A 19948-nucleotide genomic window follows, 5' to 3' on the forward strand; every position below is an offset into this window, starting at 1 on the left:
AGGCTGATAGCCCGGGGCTATCCCCGCCACCCCTGGTGGCGGTGGGTGGCGGGTTGATTGTGTGGTGTGGTGTAAATAAAGAATATCAAACATTGTCTTTACAAGTAGAACTGCAAGTCCCAGCAAGCCTGCCCCGCATGCTGGTACTTGGAGAACCACAAGTACCAGCATGCAGGGCATTAAGGGCCCACTAGTACCTGTAGTTCACCTGTAAAAAAATGTTTAAAAAAAACACAGGACACACACACCGTGACAGTATAAGTTTATTAAACATACATACACACACACACACACACACACACACATGTACACATACTCACCTATGTAACCTGTAGCATCGGTCCACTTGTCTGGTAAAGTATCCCTAGGGGACCTGTGAAAAAAAACATACTCACCATCTCCTATGCGAGGTTCTGTCCTCTTCGTTCCAAAGTAGGCATCCCCGGACTTGGCAAAAAAAAAAAAAACGAAAACGCGATCCACGAACTTAGTACCGTTCTATAGAACGGTACTTCCCGAATGAGAGCTTAGCGGCGGGGTATCACCATGGAAACCCCGCTGCTAAGCGTTCATTGGCTGAGAGAGGCCATCTCCCGTCTCTCTCAGCCAATGAACGGCTCCCTCCATTGTAGTCAATGCTGGGAGCCGCAAGGTTATTAAAGTTTACCCTGCGGTTCCCACCATTGACTACAATGGAGGGAGCCGTTCATTGGCTGAGAGACGGGAGATGACCTCTCTCAGCCAATGAACGCTTAGCAGCGGGGTTTCCATGGTGATACCCCGCCGCTAAGCTCTCATTCGGGAAGTACCGTTCTATAGAACGGTACTAAGTTCGTGGATCGCGTTTTCGTTTTTTTTTTTTGCCAAGTCCGGGGATGCCTACTTTGGAACGAAGAGGACAGAACCTCGCATAGGAGATGGTGAGTATGTTTTTTTTCACAGGTTCCCTAGGGATACTTTACCGGACAAGTGGACCGATGCTACAGGTTACATAGGTGAGTATGTGTACATGTGTGTGTGTGTATGTATGTTTAATAAACTTATACTGTCACGGTGTGTGTGTCCTGTGTTTTTTTAAACATTTTTTTTACAGGTGAACTACAGGTACTAGTGGGCCCTTAATGCCCTGCATGCTGGTACTTGTGGTTCTCCAAGTACCAGCATGCGGGGCAGGCTAGCTGGGACTTGCAGTTCTACTTGTAAAGACAATGTTTGATATTCTTTATTTACACCACACCACACAATCAACCCGCCACCCACCGCCACCAGGGGTGGCGGGGATAGCCCCGGGCTATCAGCCTGGGCCTGGGGTGCCCTGGAGAGGGTGACCCCTTTATTGGGGGGGTCCCCAGCTCTCCAGGGATCCCCGGCCTGGGCTGACTAGCGGTCAGGGTTGATGCTGCGGCTGGGGGGCCCGGTGAAAGGGCTCCCCTGGCTGTGGCATCAGCCCCCCGCTAGAAAAAGTCCAGTGCTGGTTCTGGAACATACAGGGGAACCCTACTCATTTTTTGTCCCCTATATTTCCAGAACCAGGACCGGATCAGAGCCCAGAGCTGGTTGCGCAGAATACAGGGGACCCCTACGTCGTTTGTCCCCCGTATTTTGGCAACCAGCGCTGGTTCTGACTAGCCCGGTGCTGGTTGTGCTTAAGTACAGGGGACCCCTATGTCGTTTGTCCCCTGTATTTAAGCACACCCAGCACTGGGTTACTAATGCCCGGGGCTGGTTGCTCTTTTTTGGGGGGGTGCACGCCATTTTTTTCTTTTTTTACACAGGTTTTTTTTTTTTTTTTTTACCACAGCAGCACAGACGGGTCTCACGGACCTGTCATTGCTCTGTGCCAATCACACAGATGCATGTAGCACGGATCTCCCGGGTTCGTGCTACATGCAAATGGGCACCATAACGCTGATTGGCTTCCTGTCTGCCACTGCAGTGCCACTCCTAGATGGGCCACGTGTTTGTGCCGCCCCCTTGTGTCGCTTAGCATAGTCATCCAGCTTCCTCGGTACAACCTTTTGGCCTAAAAACAATATTGTGAGGTGTGAGGTGTTCAGAATAGAGTGGAAATGAGTGGAAATTAATGTTATTGGGGTTATTAATAGCGTAGGAACAAAAAAAGGCCCATTTATGTGATTTTAGCGTTTTTTTTTTATTTTTTAAGAAAAAATCCAGATCCAAAACACAAAACCCAGAACCCAAAACACGGAAGGGTGGTTTTGGCAAAACCAATCCAGATCCAAAACACGAAGAAAGATCCAGATCCAAAACCAAAACACAAAACACGAAAAGTGTCCGGTGCACACCCCTACTCTATACAGGTAGCACGCAAGTTTACGCGCGATAATTCTTCATAAGAGCTAATGCAAATTTATTTTCACCACCTCCTGAGCAGGTGAAAAGTTGGGGAAAGTCCATAGTTTAAGGTAATGTTGTGACTTGGTTCAGTACCACTGGGACATCCTACTTAATGACTAATTAGGCAAAAATATTTTTTTCATTAGCTTCATTTGACCAATAATGACATGTCATTTTTGGGGTGAAAATGTGGAAAGTTCAGGAAAATGGGATAGGTATATGGGGGTGCTCTCTGAATGGCACAGGTGTTTTTAAGTTTGCAAGTGGATCTTAGAGATGTATTTTGAAGGTTTTTTAAAAGTGGTTTAAAATTACTCAAATATATACTTAAAGGCATTTTATGCACCCCCCATTTAAGTTGCACATTTATTTTAACAAAAACTTGCTTTCTATCATTTTTTCTCAACAGCCATGTGTTACAATTTAAGAACCCCAAATACTTTTATTATGTCCACTAATAAACTTCTATACTGTTATCCTATATAAGTGTGTCTTTTTTGGGGGTACAGACAGATTTCTTCATTTTCACCTATACTTATCGCGTGTAAAACCTGTAAGACTTAACGTGCGAATGCTGAAAGATGACTTTTCTAATTGAATTGTGCAGAAAAGCACAGGGGAGCACGTATACAAGCCAAAAAGTTAATTTAACTGGCAATAAGTTTGAAAAGATAACGCATGGAAAGTTTACGTTCTATTGCGGCTAATTGAATTACTTCCTATGTTTCATAGATGTGCTATATACTTTTAAACTGCTATGCGTTTGTGCCGCTGCTCTGTCGCTTACTTTAGCCTCCAGCTCCCTGCAGCCTTGGCTAATATGGGTGAAAAAAGTATTGTGAGCTGGTGAAAGTTGTCTGGAAATAACTGGTAACAAATGTTATTGATGTTATTAATACTGTAGGAATAAAAACAGGTCTATGAGCAGGATGTACTAAGCGGCACACCCCACCTCTTATCGGGTACATAGCGGGGTTAATTACCCCGGTATGTACTAAGAAATGCAAAGGACAGCTCTCCCGATAAGATTTGCGTTTAACACCCAGAAGTCCCTCTGGCGTCCTTCTGCTCATGCGCGTGCCGAGGGGGTAGCTGGGAGGGATCTGATTGGATTGCTCTCAGAGGGCATCCCTATAAGAAGCCCATAAGCATCTATTACCCCCCCACCCCCGAGACGAAGCACTTAGTACCTATGGGAAATGTGGTAAAACCCCTGAAAACTGCATTTTCGGGTGTATTAACAGATTTTTCATCTTAGTACATCCCACCCTAAATGACATAATTTTAGCTGTTTTATCAATTTTTAAAGAAATCCAAATCCAAAACAACTGAGGGTGGTTTTGCCAAATGATTTAGAACCAACACCAAAACACAGGGCTCTGTACACATCTCTATGTGCTTTTGTATGCATCCCACAAGTGCTTAACAGCTTAACTTTTACATTGAAATTTAGATGTGAGCTAGGACATGCCCCTCTCAAATCTAAATTTGTCCTTACATTTTACATCTGTTCCACCTGCAGTGTCCCAACTCATCTTTGCTGCAATCGCGTCAAATAGCCCCTCTTGGCGCGCCTGGTCCCGTGAGACTATACCAGCGACAAGCGTCTTTTTTGCCAAAAATGCATCTACATGGCAAAGTGACGTGGCTAGGGCCGCACCAGGAGACTGTACTGATTAATTTGATATGTGACACTAATATATCTGTATGCGACTTAGTCTCCCAATCAGCATGTGAAGTGCTACGAGGCAGCGGCCACAGCTTTTTTCCACACCAAGTTCCATTTACAGTCCCAGCCACACGCAGATATACAAGTGTCACATACATATCAAATTAATCAGCACAGTCTCCTGGTGCATCCTAGTCACATCACATTGCAACTTAGAAGCATTTTCTAAAAAAAAAAAAAAAAAAAAGACGCCAGACGCTAGCAGGGTTGCACGGGACCTGACAACACACTCACTCCAGTCATATCGCGCAGCATGGAGTATTGAAGCAAGATGAGCAAGGACACAACTGCTCCCAACTCTGATCAGCCCCAAAATCTCATCAGACTTATTCCATGCGCAATGTTGAGTTATACTCACCATTAATGATTCCTTCTCCTTTCAGGCTCTTCACTCCACCTGGGACAGGGTTTCCATCAATATAAAACTCTATAAATCCATCATCTAATGTAATTAGAACATGGGTCCAAGCATTTTGTTGCATGAATTTTGGGACTCCAGCTTTGGCAAAATAAGTACTGTTGGATCCATAGGTCACATAAAAAAGCAGGACCATGATGTAAGAGTCATTTGTTTCCACCTTCACGCCATAATACATTGTTCCATTATCATTATCCTTTGATATTATGAACCCGTTAGTATTCACGCGCGGTATTGTCCATGCTGAAAAAGTAAAATTGGTCATGGTGTTATTCATATTGTGATAATAATACTGGGAATCAATCACTCCAAATGCACCTTCAACACCACTGAAAAACAAGGCATCCGTTCCACTGTGGTGCCGCCGCATGTGAGGCTGCAACTGCACAGACGGCGGTAATGAGGCGATGAGCAAGAGGTCCAGCATTGGGGGGAGGCCAGATTTAAAGGTGTTGGAATAGATTTCCCAGCCGACACGAACATCTCCAAAGGTTCCCTGATGTCTCCACACTGAAATGTTAGTCACATAGCTCATGTCATCTTCCGAGAGTACATCTTCCGCTACCTCCCGATTCTGACTCTCTGGGCCAATTACAAACACCCCGAACGGGTCATCATTGAAAGGGATCATCACCATAACATTCAGGTTTGTATCTGAAAGTCGGCCACCTGGACCTGGAAACCCACCTGTGTAAAGAACATGCATGAAAAGTATTTAGTACAAAAAAATAAATGTATCACATTAAGCAATGATGATAAATGAAGTTGTGATGTTCTGGGTTGTTTGTGGACCCGGGGTGGTAGCAGGAGCGATCACAGAAGCAGATTTGAAAATAAAACTAGGATTTTTAATAAGTGCTTGAGTAGACATATAATGGCAGTAAATAAAAATCCAGGAATATATAAATGATTACAAGAGTTCTGTGGTGGGAGTAAAAGGGTTAATGTCCAAGTAGAAACAATTAGAGCTGTCCAGGTGTGCAGGTAGTGAAACTGAAAATAATCAAACCAGGTATGCAGGGAGTGAACTGAAAATAAACAAGCCAGGTATACAGGTAATGAACTGAAGCGCAGGATGTCAGCAGGCTCAGGCACTCAGGTATGGGCAAGGGTGATGGAGGAAGCGGGGTAGTCCAGTGGGAGCTAGGAGCTGACAGGCAGACTGGCAGACAGCGAATTTACAGGAACAGGAAAGCACAGAGAACTCCCTCTCAGCTAGGCTGAGATACACGTTGCACTGGCAAAGAAGGAAGGCACTGACCCTTCCTAAATACCCCATGCCGTGCTGTTACTGGCCGGAGGGAACATGTGACTCACCAGAATTGGCCAGCCGCATCACATGGCCAGAAGGCAAGATGGCGGCGCCCATGCCAAACGGAACAGAGACGCCGCCAGGCCTCACCAGCGCAGAGTGACAACAGGCCGCACAACAACGCGCGCAGCCAAAGCCCCCCGCCAGACACCAGCTCCGCCACCAGACAGCCCGCGCCACAACGACCTCACAGGTAACACCCGCCTAGCGCCATGCTGAAATACCCTGGCCGTGACAGAAGTCTTCTAAATAATTTCTCACAAGCCTGCTGAGCAGTCAATGTCACAGGAAAAGGAGGGAAAGTTTATGTGCTAACTACTATTCCAACTGCGTAGAATTTCGTCTACATGTCCCCTCCAACTCCCATCCCAATCCAAAATAATACAACGGGGTCTATTTACAAAAGGATACTGCAATGCAAAAGTCCTGAGAAAAGCAATAGTGATGTCATGTATCGGCTTGTACACATTGCACCTGCTGTTATTTAACTGCGTATGGATCTTTACCAGAGGAGCTAATTTTAGAAAACGGCAATGAATACAAATGGTCTGTGGGGACTTATCTTATGCAGAGTGGGTTATCTGCATTCAAGTACCAAATTAAATTGGATAATTACTTAAATGAGATTTCATTTTGCAAAGAAGATTAAACTCAGACACAAGGGGACACAAACTTAATGAAATGTATTTCCAATATTGCAGATGGAGGAGGAGAGCTGTTAAGCTGCATAAAAGGTCAGGATGTTAACAGCTGATCCAAGGTGGCATTATCCCCTGCTCCTATATTATGCTCACCCAGTTACTGTATCCCAATATTGGGCTTGAATCTGAGTCACACACAACGTTGAATGCGGCAGCATTTAGAGGCTCTTGCATATTGGGTAAGCGTCACGGACTGCTTATGTATCTTTGCGATCGTAAGAGTTCTACCTATTTCAAACATTTAGTCACTCACTCGCATATACATTCTGGGTTCCAAATTTAGACGGATCTCCTGCACCTATCATGGGGTAGGTGTAATTGCCAATTATAAAAATGATGGGTACTCTTGCATACGGAAGAGAGGTAAGAAAGAGTGGGCGGCTGCATTGGCATAGATGAATATGCATTAGCCAAAGCATAGAGGTCCCCATTTATTATTGATCGCACTTGCAATGCGATCTGGGTATGCCAGTACCACCCATGATCGTATTGCAAGATACGATCATAGTGCCGGGATGTATTATCCGGAACAAGCAAGGACAGGGGCTCTGAAAGGAGCCCGTCCCTGTGATGTGCCGGAGAGCTGCCAGGGCTGCCACGCATGCGCAGTTCCGCTGACTGCACATGTGTGGCGGCCATTGCTGTGGGGAGGATCCGGAGGAACCCTCCACTGGCTAATTATGTGGTGTGTAGCCCATAAGCTACAGATGGCATTAGCTGCGGGGGCCAATATCGGGAATGCATTGCATTCCAGATATTGGTAAATCTGGCAGCATCGCATCCCCCATAGAAACCTATGCAGGATGGGGCTGCCTGCGGGAATGGAGGGATCGTAGCAGGTGTCGGAGGGACCTGCTTCAGTCCCTCCTTAATACTTCCGGGGCATATTAAATATTTGCAGTTAACCCCCGAAAACCAATCTTTTCGGGGACATAGCCGCAAATACAGAGTGATAAATGGGCCTCAGAGTCACATTAGCATTACATTTACGTTGTAGACGTCTTGAGTTTCGTTTGCATTACGTACAACTCAGAATTAGGTCCATTATATGTAGGAATTGCAGTCATTAGTTATCTTGGGTTTAATGACATCTAAAAGAGTGAATTGAGCAGTACACAGGGGGAAATGAGAAAAGCTTATGTTAATAAAGAGGATAGCCAAGGGTCAAATAAGAATGTGTTTAGGCCTGTTTCATCTATCACAAAATGCATACAGTGATTGTACAAAGCATTAGAGCAGATGGACCATGAAATTGTTCTTTGGACTGTAATCCTACTTATACACAGTGCTGTATAGAGACAAGATTTACAGTTCTTCTTAAAATCCCCCCTATTGGGTGTTACAGTACAGTTGTGTTCAACAGAGAAATAAAAAATGCTACAGTTGGCCAAGCCACAATTTAAAAGTAATAAAGAAAGAGACTTTAAAATATAAACTTCAAATTAGATGTATCCATGTATAAAATATACTTTCTTTATTAATACAGTTTACATGGATGAGATACATACCTGAAATATTCACCAATTTTAAAGTGTAAAACTCATTGAACTCTGGAATTTTATCAGAAACAGCACTGAGAATAATATATTTAAATTCTTCTTTATCTTTGAACCAAAGAGTGCCCCATGATTCCGAAAATTCCTGGCCTAGTTGTAAGCCTGAACCGTTCTGCAAAATCTGCCAATGTACGGACACACTGCCAAAATGGCCTCTTTCTCTCACCACCCTGCAACATAACATGATAAGTATAAGACCAACAGAATAATGTCAGTTTAAAATCAAAGCTCTTTCACGTTGCCCCTTATACACCCCTCTTCCCCTGCCTAATCTCATCCCTCCTCTACTCATACTTGCCTGGCTCTCCTCCCTTCTCACTCCCCATGCTCATGTCATGACTTATCACTGCTCAGTTGTAATCCTGCCAACCTCTTCCCTATTGCCTCTCTCCACTCCTTCCTCTTTCTTATGCCTCATAGAAAGCGAGATCTGTCTGTAACAAACTGCCATTTGTCCATTATCTCATTATTTACAACTTTCCCAACCTCCACTGAGACTTGGATGACCCAATCTGATTCAGCTGCTCTCTCTAGACATGCTCTCCTTCTCCCCCTTATTCTGCCCAGTGACAGGAAAGGTGGTGGAGTATGTATCCTTTTCTCCCCCTCATGGCACCTATCAAGTAATTACCCATGAGCCCTCCCTTTCTTTCTCCTCCTTTAAAAGCCATTATCTGCCTATTCTACTCTGTTCACCACCTGGTTTCAGTTATTTACAGTTCCCCTCTTCCTTCCTCGATCTTACATGACAGTTTTTCTGCGTTCCGCTTTTCTGACCTTCCCTTCCTCATTCTGGGTGACTTTAATATTCCCATTGATATTCTTCTGTCTCTAAGCTTCTCTTCCTATCTATCACTCTTGATCTCAGTCAATGAACATCCTCCCTTTCTCACTCAAGTGGTTATATTCATGACCTTGTCTTTTCCTATCACTGTGATCACTAATTTCCCCAACTTTCTTTACCTTTTTCTGACCAACATCTCATCTCCTTTGCTCCACCACCTCCCATAACTACCCTCAGTCTGTGCAATTTGACTCTCTGGACCCCCACTCTTTTTCCTCCTTCATAGGCTTGCTTCTTTCACCTTATCTCCACCCTTTCCTCCTCCCTTTCCTGTCCTGGCAAGGCTGCTTCCTTCTATAACTCAACCATTACTTCAACACTTGACTTTGTTGCTGCAGTGTTTTGTCTCCATCTCTGGTGGTGGTCTCCTTCAGTGGAAACAATCCTGCTCACTCTCAGACTGCCTTCATTTAGAATTCCTGCTCTCTTCTTTATCTCTCCAAGCTGTCTTATTTTAAATCTCTAAACTAATCCCAGTCTTCTTTTCGTCCACCTTTAAATCTAACCTTAATAATGCTAGTCGTCTTGTCTTCCTATCTTGTTACTTGGATTCCACTTCTCTCCTTAAACTCATTTTCTGGCTCCAATTCCTCCACAGAATCCAGTGTAGACCCCAACCTCACATTCAAAGCACTCAGTCACTCCTTACTATATCTGCAAATTAATCTAAATCTGCACTCCCAATCAACCGCTCTCTCTGTCTCCATGATTACTTTCTCCCACTTCCGCATTTAAGACTTCTCTATTGCTGCTCTCCTCCCTATCAAACTGTCTATCAGCCTGTATTGTTTCATACGAACCATGAAAATGCACCTGCTCACTAAAGCCCATCAGCAATCCTCACACTCGTAGCGCAAAGCCTTTGTCCTTCCTCCTCATCTCTTTCCAGTTCACTTGGTTATACTCACAACTCCATTAGACTGTAAGATCTCACAAGCAGGGCCCTTCACCCTCTTGTCCTTACCTTATCCTTGTTCTCCAGTGTGCTCCCACACACAGTTAACAATGCTTTCGGTACCCCCTTCCCAAGGCACTGGGTCATTGAGTGTAACTGTTAACTACTGTCACTCACTTAGTTGTCTTATCTCTCAGTTTGATTCTCCCACTTTTATACTGTATTGAACTGTTTGTGTGTATCATTATTATTTATCCTGTACGACGCACAAACACTTGGTGGTGCCATATTAAAAAATATCTATTATTATTGTTATTATTATTATTATTATTATTAATAATAATAATAATAGTAGTACAAATAATAGAAGTTCTTATCTTCAAAAAGCGGAAATATAAATACGCCTAATTTTTTTAGCACCACGTATTATAATGCTTTATTTATTGACCATAAGCAACAGGACTAACTTGTACATACAAAAATAAAATAGCCTAACAACATTTTATAAATACAATTCCATTGGTCTTACTTGAATTGATTATATCCACCTTCTTCTACTGTTTTGTCAATGGGTTCAATATGAAATATCCCATTGGGGTCGTCATTAGCTTTAATAATAATTGTAGCGTTGCCGTTTCCACTGACCACAGTGTCTCCTGAGAAAGAAATATATTTTTCTATATAAATATGATATTACATGCAAGAGACAGGCATACTGAAGATTTTAGCAAGACAACAGACAAGTTGTGTTTCTGTTTCATGTTTGGCAAATAATCATAATAGGAAATTAAATTTATTATATATTTAAAAAAAACACTGCTGTACTCTAAAGTAACAGACAAACCAAACCAAGCTGCATCCTTACTTAGAGCCATAATGTATGTGTGTGCGCGATAGCAAGGTACGTACTACGTATACATGTGTAGGATTAGTGGTAAGCAATAGAATCCTCAGCTATTCAATGTAGTGAATATATGGAGACAAAGGCCCTCATTCAGAGCCACTCGTAAGTGGCTGCTCGTTCGCTCCGAGCGATGTTTGCCAAACTGCGCATGCGTACGGATCGTTATACGCATGCGCGAACCAGTCAATGCGGCCGAAATTCATGTGCTCGCAAAATAGCGAATGCCTGCTAATTTGAGTGACAGGATGAGGCGTATGTGGGTGGCAACAGGGGAAGGTGCTTAAAAACGGGGAGTGGAAATCAGAACGCAGGCGTGCTTAAAGGTCAAAATGGGCGTTTTATGGGTGTGCATATTTAAAACAGCAGCGTCATTGACCACGTCACTGGTTTTTTTTTAGCCAGAACTGCTCGCAAAATTGTGGTAGCAAAAACCAACCACAAGAATAGCGAGCAGTTCATACCCTGTTCGATGTACTCGATTAATCTAATAAATAGCGGACATGACGTCGGATGCGAGCGGCCAGGGGGCGTAGTTTCCCAAAAAACGACCGCAAGTTTTGTTTGCTCGTTCAGACCTAGAGACGTGAACAGACCGCAAACAGCGAACGGTTCATTTGAATAGCCACCCCTATTTTCTGGACGAGCGAGCGCAAATAGCGACCGGCTCTGAATCAGGGCCAATGTGTTCAGACAGTCAAAGGAATAAAAACATATAAAGAGGACTCATTAAATGAAATTACACACAAATGCATATACTGTCTCATCCACATTATATTTGGTTTCCAGAATATGACCCTATGCTTTCAATAACTACTGTGAACCCCTTGAGTAGCAATGTTTACAGTAATTGTTGATCAATCCCCCAGATCATCTTGGAGAACTTGTGGCCCGTTGCTTCTTTTAGAACAGATGGATGTTGCATGATTTCTATTGGATGGTTGTATGGACTTGGAATTAGCCATCCCAAACCACAACATTTATTTTGCTTCAGTCATTTATTTGTGCACTGACTTGTGTGTTTAGGGTCATGCTTTTGCTGCAAGATCCACCTTCAGCTTCAGTTCACATATACAGTAGATACCCTGATTTTCTCTTGCAGCATTTGCTGGTACAATCCAGAACTTAGAGTTCCATCAATGACGTGGACACAAAACAGCCCCAAACCATGACACTGACACCACTGTGTCTTACGGTTGGGAAGAGGTAGTTGTGTTGGACTTCAGTTGTTTCTGGCTCACATCCAGGTTATATTTAGCAAACTGTACATTGGCAGCAATGTTCTTCTTGGAAAGTAGTGACTTCTTTTATTTCAAACACATTATTCTCTTTGTGTGTTTCCTGATGGTGAACTCATAAATGCTAACATTAGTCAGTGCAAAACAGGCCTGGGGATCTTTTGACATCATGAGGCTTTGTAATCTTCTTGAATAGTATGTGCCTTATTCTTGGAGGGATTTTTGTACGATGACAACTCCTAGGGAAAGTAAAGGTGCATACACACGGTCAGATTTGTCAGATGTGTCAGATGAACGATTTGAACGATCTGAACAATTTGATGAACGATCTGAATAACGATTTGACCAACGAATTGAACGATGTACGATTTTTGACTGCATTAAAATGACTGAAAGCATCCAAAACTGACTGCAAACACATCAGATGTCAGATATTGTTATCTGACCATCGGGAACGCGCATCGTTCATCGTTCAGACATGTCAGATATGTCAGATTTTCCTTCAGATATGAACGATTGAACGATTCTTTAAAATGTTATCGTTCAAATCTGAAGAAAAATCTGACCGTGTGTATGCACCAGTACAGTGGTGATGGAATTTGTGCACTACTGTATCTGCCTGACAGTGGATTAGTGAAACTTGAAGTCTTTAGAATTAGATTTATAACCTTCCCCAACCACTGTTTTTCAGAAATCTCCTATGATAGAGGCATGGCATGTGATCCCAGTTTTGTGAAGTGAAGATCAAACCTTTGTTAGGGAAGACTCAGGTTTATGTTTCTTTTAAGTAGGGAAGAACCACCCAAACTCACACCTGATTATCACTCATGACTTTAATTATTCCCTTAATTGAACTAATAATCCCAGAAGTTCACATTATTACAAATATTAAGTATTGGATCATTTCAATCAATAAATTAAAGGCAAAGTACATCCTTTGTCGTGTTATTTGATCTATTGGGATCTCTTTATCTATTTGTATGACTAAGCTGAAGATATGAGCACATTTAAGTTCAAATTTATGAAGACATCCTATAGGGTTCACAAAGTTTCTAGCAGCACCATAGTGAGAGGAAGCAGGGCGGGAGGTACTGCAGCTGACGGGCAGAATTTGTGTAAGATTTTGAATATTGTTATCAGTGCAAAGAAGCATAAACATGATAAACAGGCATTATTTATAAGGTAACGTCAGCAATAAATCTAACCTGTACAATTGAGGAGCAGTAGATAAAATAATTCATCTGTCTCTGGTATATCATCTTCACTTGTATACACTGATATACTGAGCAATCTTTGCCCAGTTTGAAACACCAAGGTGTTTCCAGGAATGGCTGTGAAATCTCCGTCTTCAGCTTTAGCTGTACCACTGACTGTGGCGTATGTGACAGAAGACACAAAATCAGCAGTTCCATTGCGCACAACGGTAAAATTGGCAACGTGGCCTTCATCAACCCAAACCACAGCTGGATCTGTTGTACAAAGAAAATGAGTGTTGAAATGCATGTAATCCAGGTGTATTACAGAGCTATCATGTTATTTATTAATGGGATACTATTACTTTGTGTTGACTTTTGAAAAAGATCCTCTACATATTAGGGGTATTCAGCTGCTGTTAAACTACATATTCCAGCATGCCCTGTCCCAATTTTAGCATTCCCTAATAGAAAAACTGTGGCAGGGCATGCTGGGATGTGTAGTTCCACAGCAGCTGGAGGGACACGTGTTGATTACCCCAGTTCTACATATTGGGTTGTGGAAGAATTTCTTACAGATGTGTCCACATAAATCTTACCTGCATGTGCTACAAGACGCATAAAACATAACGCGTGAGCGTCGTGCGACTCAGTAGCGCCGAACGTTTTACTGAGTGACTTTTACCTTCTTATTCGCAAAGTGATGGGGATAGGATGGCTTCTGATTAAAATGATATGTGGCATGCCTATATTCTGTATGCGACTGCGGCTGTATCTGCATGCAACATGCCACTGTCAGCTTTGAGAATAAGACACATTTGAAGGTAAAAAGTTGCACGAAAAGATGCTGGGCACTACTACAGAGTCATACCATGACATGGCGTGACTAGAAGGGCTGTTTAACGGGCAAGGGAGTAAGATGTATGTGGACACATCTGTAGGTTCATTCAGATTCAAAACAAATCCATTCTGCGGCCTATATACTGTAGTTCCGAGGATTTTATATTTTCTTTAATTATCCAATTTCCATACATTGCAAATCAAATACAGAAAATAAAATAAGAAGTTGAATTGTGCTACCAATGCCTAAACATGCTATTTAAACTAGGGATGAACGGGTTCGGATTTATGAAATCCAAACCCCCCCGATCCGAGACGGGAACCGAGTCCGGCTCGAGTTTTCCTGCCCGACTCAGATCTGAAATCGAGGCAAAACGTCATCATCCCGCTGTCGGATCTTGCAGGTTTTGGATACTATAAAAGGTCCCCGCGTTGGCGCCATTTTTCACTCCGGCTGTGGACAGTGAAGAGGGAGGGTGGGAGTTAGGGCTGGCTGGGCTGTGTTGTGCTGCTGTTGTCCATAGGGGCTGTGTCCACTCCAAAGTCCATAGCGGCTGGCTGGGCTGTGTTGTGCAGTGTCCCATAAAGGCTGTAGTCCTAAAGGGGTGCTGTAGTGTTGTCCAGGGGGTGATCTGTCCATCAGGGATGCTCCCCCCAAGTGCACAATAAAAAAATATTTTTTTCTGTGTTTGTGAATTGTGGCCCTGATTCAGAGCCGGACGCTCTGACCAGAGCGCTCGCTCTGAATCAGGGCCCTCCTACATGAAAATGGAGCGGCCTCTTGGATGCTCGCATAGCTATAGCGAGCGGCCATGATGATGGTCGCGATGGTCAAGACCATCGCAACCATCGGGCTTGCGACGGAGACCCTGCGGTAGGGTCTCGCTGCCGCAAGCCCTGGAGTGATTTTGGCTCTATCAGAGCCAAAATCACTCCCACTGACATCACTACTGATGTCAGTGGGGCCGGCTTTAGACGGTAGGCGTTCCCATGGAAACGCCTCCGTCTGGCAGCAACGCCCCCGGCACGCCCACCAAAGGGGGCGTGCTGTGAATCAACATCGACAGCACGCCCCCTTTGGTGCAAGACCCGGAGCGATGGCTACCCCGTCGCTAGCCGGGTCTCGCGCATGCGCACAACGGAGATCCCTCCGTCGTACGCATGTGCAGTAGGGCACCATCGACCCGCTTACGAGCGTCCTGCGCTCACGAGTGGGTCTGAATCAGGCCCTGTGTGTGCAGTAGCCGCACGTGCATCAACAAAGTAGCCGCTCCAAGCGTGCGCCTGTGTCATAAGTCAAGGGCCGGCTGGCTCATCTGTTGAAGGGTGGTGTAACCGCCAAAGTGCTCCAAAAAATGTAAAACATATTATTTTTCTGTGCGCCTTAGCCGCATGTATCAAAACACATAAATGGAGGACAAAAATTTGTCAGATAAAAATAAAATAGGGAAAGATCAAGAACCACTTCCTCCTAGTGCTGAAGCTGCTGCCACTAGTCATGACATAGACGATGAAATGCCATCGTCGTATGCCAAAGCCAATGCCCAATGTCATAGTAGAGGGTATATAAAATCCCAAATGCCAAAGTTCAGGAAAATGACCTTAAAAAATAAATTTAAATCGCGCTGAGGAGAAACGTGCCAATATGCCATTTACGACACGGAGTGGCAAGGAACGGCTAAGGTCCTTCCCTATGTTCATGACTAGTGGTTCACCTTCACATGACGATGGAAGCCCTCCTCTTCCCAATAGAAAAATGAAAAGATTTAAGCTGGCAAAAGCACAGCAAAGAACTGTGCAGAAGATATCACAATTCCCCAAGGAGAGTCCAAGTGTGGCGGCGGTTGCGATGCCTGACTTTCTCAACACTGGACAGGAAGAGGTGGCTCCTTCCACAATTTGCACGCCCTCTGCAGGTGCTGGAAGGAGCACCCACAGTCCAGTTGCTGATATTCAAATTGAAGATGTCACTGTTGAAGTACAACAGGATGAGGATATTGGTGTAGCTGGCACTGAGCAGTAAGTTGATGAGGAGGATTCTGATGGTGATGTGGTTTGTTTAAAGAGACAGTTGTCAGTGGGATGAAAAAGCCCATCGTCATGTCTGGGCAGAAGACCAAGCATTCCATCTCTTTGGTCTGGAAATATTTCAGTCCAAATCCAGACAACAACTGTCTTGCCATATGTTGCATATGTAAAGGTGGAATAAGTAGGGGTAGGGATGTTAACCACCTCGGAACATCCTCCCTTATACGTCACCTGCAGCGCGTTCAAAAAGTGTTACTGCCAAGTTCAGAAACTGTGGCTAAGACCATAAGCAGTCTGGGACACCTAAAACCCTTTGTCCTGTTGTATCCAAGTGCCTGCAAACCACACCGTCAACTCCCTCCTCATCAATTTACTCCTCAGTCAGGATCGGAAGTAGTCCTGCAGGCCATGTCACTTGCATGACTGACTCTCCTATCCGGGATTCCTCCGGAGGATCCTGCATTGCTACGCCTACTGCTGCCGCTGCTGCTGGGAGTCGTTCATCATCCCAGAGAGGAAGTAGGAACACCACTACTTCTTTTACTAAGCAATTGACCCTCTAGCAGTCCTTAGCAAGGAGGATGAAGTATGACAGCAGTCATCCTGAAGCAAAGCGGATAACTGAGGCCTTGACAGCTATGTTGGTGTTAGACGTGCATCCGGTATCCACCATTAGTGCAGTGGGATTTAGACAATTGATGGAGGTAGTGTGTCCCCGATACCAAAGCCCATCTAGATTCCACTTCACTAGGCAGGCGATACCGAGAATGTACAGAGACGTCAGAAAAAGTGTCCTCAGTGTCCTAAAAAATGCGGTTGTACCCAATGTCCACTTAACCACGGACATGCGGACAAGTGGAACAGGGCAGACTAAGGAGTATATGACTGTGACAGCCCACTGGGTAGATGTATCACCTTACGGAGCAACAACAGCAGCGTCACCTGTAGCAGCATCTCAGAAAACGCCAGCTCGTTCCAAGGCAGGCTACGTGTGTATCACCGGTTTCAGTAAGAAGCACACCACCGACAACCTCTTAGAGAAACTGAGGGAAATCATCGCCCAATGGCTTACCCCACTTAGACTCTCCTGGGGATTTGTGATATCTAACAACACCACCAATATTGTGCGAGCATTACATCTGGGCAAATTCCAGCATGTCCTATGTTTTGCTCACACAATAAATTTGGTGGTGCAGAATTTCTTGAAAAATGACAGGGGCGTGCAGGAGATGCTTTGGGTGACCTGAGAAATTTCTGCTCACTTTCGCCATTCAGCAACTGCATGCCGAAGACTGGAGCGCCAGCAAACACTCTTGAACCTGCCCTGCCATCACTTGCAGCAAGAGGTTGTAATTCGGTGGAACTCAACCCTCTATATGCTTCAGAGGATGGAGGAGCAACAAAAGGCCATTCAAGCCTATACATCCACCTATGACATAGGCAAAGGAGGGGGTATGCACCTGACTCAAGCGCAGTGGAGAATGATTTCCGTCTTGTGCAAGGTTCTCCAGCCCTTCGAACTTGCCACACGTGAAGTCAGTTCAGACACTGCCAGCTTTAGTCAGGTCATTCCCCTCATCAGGCTTTTGCAGAAGCAGCTGGAGAAAGTGAAGGAGGAGCTAAGACGGAGCGATTCCGCTCGGCATGTGGGACTTGTGGATGAAGCCCTTAATTTGCTTTGCCAGGATTCGAGGGTGGTCAATCTGTTGAAATCATACCACTACATTTTGGCCACCATGCTCAATCCTAGGTTTAAAGCCTACGTGGTGTCTCTCTTTCCGGCCGACACAATCCTGCAGAGGTGCAAAGACCTGCTGGTGAGAACACTTTCAGCTGAAGCGGAATGTGACACGTCAACAGCTCCTTCATTTTCTCCCGCAACTGGGGCTGCCAGGAAACAACTTAGGTATGCTAAGCAACCCGCTGGTGGTGATGCAGGGCAGGCAGGACCAAGTTTGGACATCTGGTCTGGACTGAAGGACCTGCCAACAACTTCTGACATGTCTACTGTCACTGCATATGATACTGTCACCATTGACATAATGATGGAGGATTATATCGGTGACAGCATCCAAGTAAGCATGTCAGACAGTCCGTACCTGTACTGGCAGGAAAAAGAGGCAATTTGGAGGCCCCTGTACAAACTGGCTCTATTTTATCTCCAGTGTGTACTCCGAAAGAGTGTTTAGTGCAGTCGGGAATCTTGTCAGCGAAAGGCGTAGGAGGTTGCTTCTACAAAATGTGGAGAAGATGATGTTCATAAGAATGAATTATCAATTCTTCCAGGGAGACAAGCCTACAGAAAGTACAGAGGGACCTGTGGTTGTGGATTCTAGCAGGGATGAATTAATACTCACTCACATTTACATCATTTGAAGTGCATTTTATCAGGGCTTTCACCCCTTTCTCTCTGCGAGTTGCTGTTATCTATTGCCCACCTGGGCCACCTCAACAATTTCTGGAACACTTTTCTTCCTGGCTCCCTCACTTTCTATCCTCAGACATCTCCACCATCATTATGGGTGATTTCAATATCCCCATTGACAGTACACAATCTCCTCATGCCTCCAAACTACTCTCTTTAACATCCTCTCTTGGCCTCTCCCAATGGACTGATTCCTCTACTCATCAGGAGGGCCACTCTCTTGAACTTGTATTCACCAGACTATGCTCAGTTTCTGATTTCACTAATGCTCCGTTCCCTCTCTCAGATCACAACCTTATCACTTGCACACTCTCCTCCATTAAATCAACATCATTGAAATCAACCAAACCTAAACCCAAAACCCGTAGAAATATTAATGCCATTAACCTTCAACAACTATCTACCTCTCTACAACAACAACTTTCACCAATTTCTACATTCACTTCTCCTGAGACTGCTGCATCACACCTAAACCAGATTCTAGAAAAAGCCCTCAATGAAGTAGCTCCAGCTACCCATCACACACCACGTAGAGTTAGACGTCAACCGTGGCATTCTAGCTTAACAAGGCATCTACAAAAACTCTCGCGTAAAGTTGAACGTCGGTGGCGAAAGTCTCATACTCCAAGTGACTTCCTCACATATAAGACTATCTACAACTCTTATCGTACTGCTCTGGACACTGCCAAACAAACATATTTCCAATCGCTAATCTCTGCTCAAGCTTCTAACCCCAAGCGACTTTTTAAAACATTTAAACTGCTTCTTACCCCTCCATCACCCAAACCACCTGTTACTATCTGTGCACAAGATCTTGCTTCCTATTTTAGGGACAAGATTGATAAAATCCGAAATGAAATAGTAGGCTCTTCCTCAGCTAGTGACCTGCTCAATTCCCTACCTGAACCCTCTGGCACATTCTCCTCATTTGATCTCACAAACAAAGATGAAGTATCTACACTCTTCTCATCCTCCTACTCTATTACCTCTCCTCTAGATCCTATACCCTCACAAATCAGCAAAGCTTTGTCTCCTGTGCTTATCCCAACCCTAACTAAAATCTGTAATCTCTCTCTCTCTACTGGAAACTTTCCATCACTGTTCAAGCACGCAGTGATTACTCCCATTCCGAAAAAACAAAATTCTGACCCTAATAGTCTCTCAAATTACCGTCCTATCTCCCAGCTCCCATGCCCCTCCAAGCTACTTGAGAGACTTGTCTACACCAGCCTCACACACACTTTCTTAACTCGCACAACTTATTGGACCCACTTCAGTCCGGCTTTCGTTCCCAACAGCACTGACTAAGGTAGTAACTGATCTTGTCACTGCCAAGGCTAAAGGCCATTACTCACTCCTAATTCTTCTAGATCTCTCTGCTGCTTTTGACACTGTTGACCACTCTCTTCTCATACAAACACTGCAATCCCTAGGTCTTAAGGACACAGCTCTTTCTTGGTTTTCTTCCTACCTATCTGATCGCTCTTTTACTGTTCGTTTTTCTGATTCT

The 19948-nt window shown here is 44.3% G+C and overlaps 1 protein-coding gene across 1 annotated transcript in view; it reads right to left on the reverse strand.

The window, feature by feature from the left end:
• Positions 1–19948, reverse strand: part of ADGRV1 (adhesion G protein-coupled receptor V1) — a 556691-nt gene that overhangs the window by 473440 nt on the left and 63303 nt on the right. The window contains exons 17-20 of the mRNA XM_088444649.1: positions 13158–13421; positions 10343–10469; positions 8027–8244; positions 4446–5192 (exon numbers count right to left, since the gene is read on the reverse strand). Coding sequence (XP_088300775.1) covers positions 4446–5192; positions 8027–8244; positions 10343–10469; positions 13158–13421 — 1356 coding nt within the window. The remainder of the gene's footprint in view (positions 1–4445; positions 5193–8026; positions 8245–10342; positions 10470–13157; positions 13422–19948) is intronic.

Source organism: Taudactylus pleione, unplaced genomic scaffold, assembly GCF_031769625.1.
Source record: "Taudactylus pleione unplaced genomic scaffold, aTauple2 ptg000370l, whole genome shotgun sequence".
In the NCBI taxonomy this organism is placed as follows: domain Eukaryota; kingdom Metazoa; phylum Chordata; class Amphibia; order Anura; family Myobatrachidae; genus Taudactylus; species Taudactylus pleione.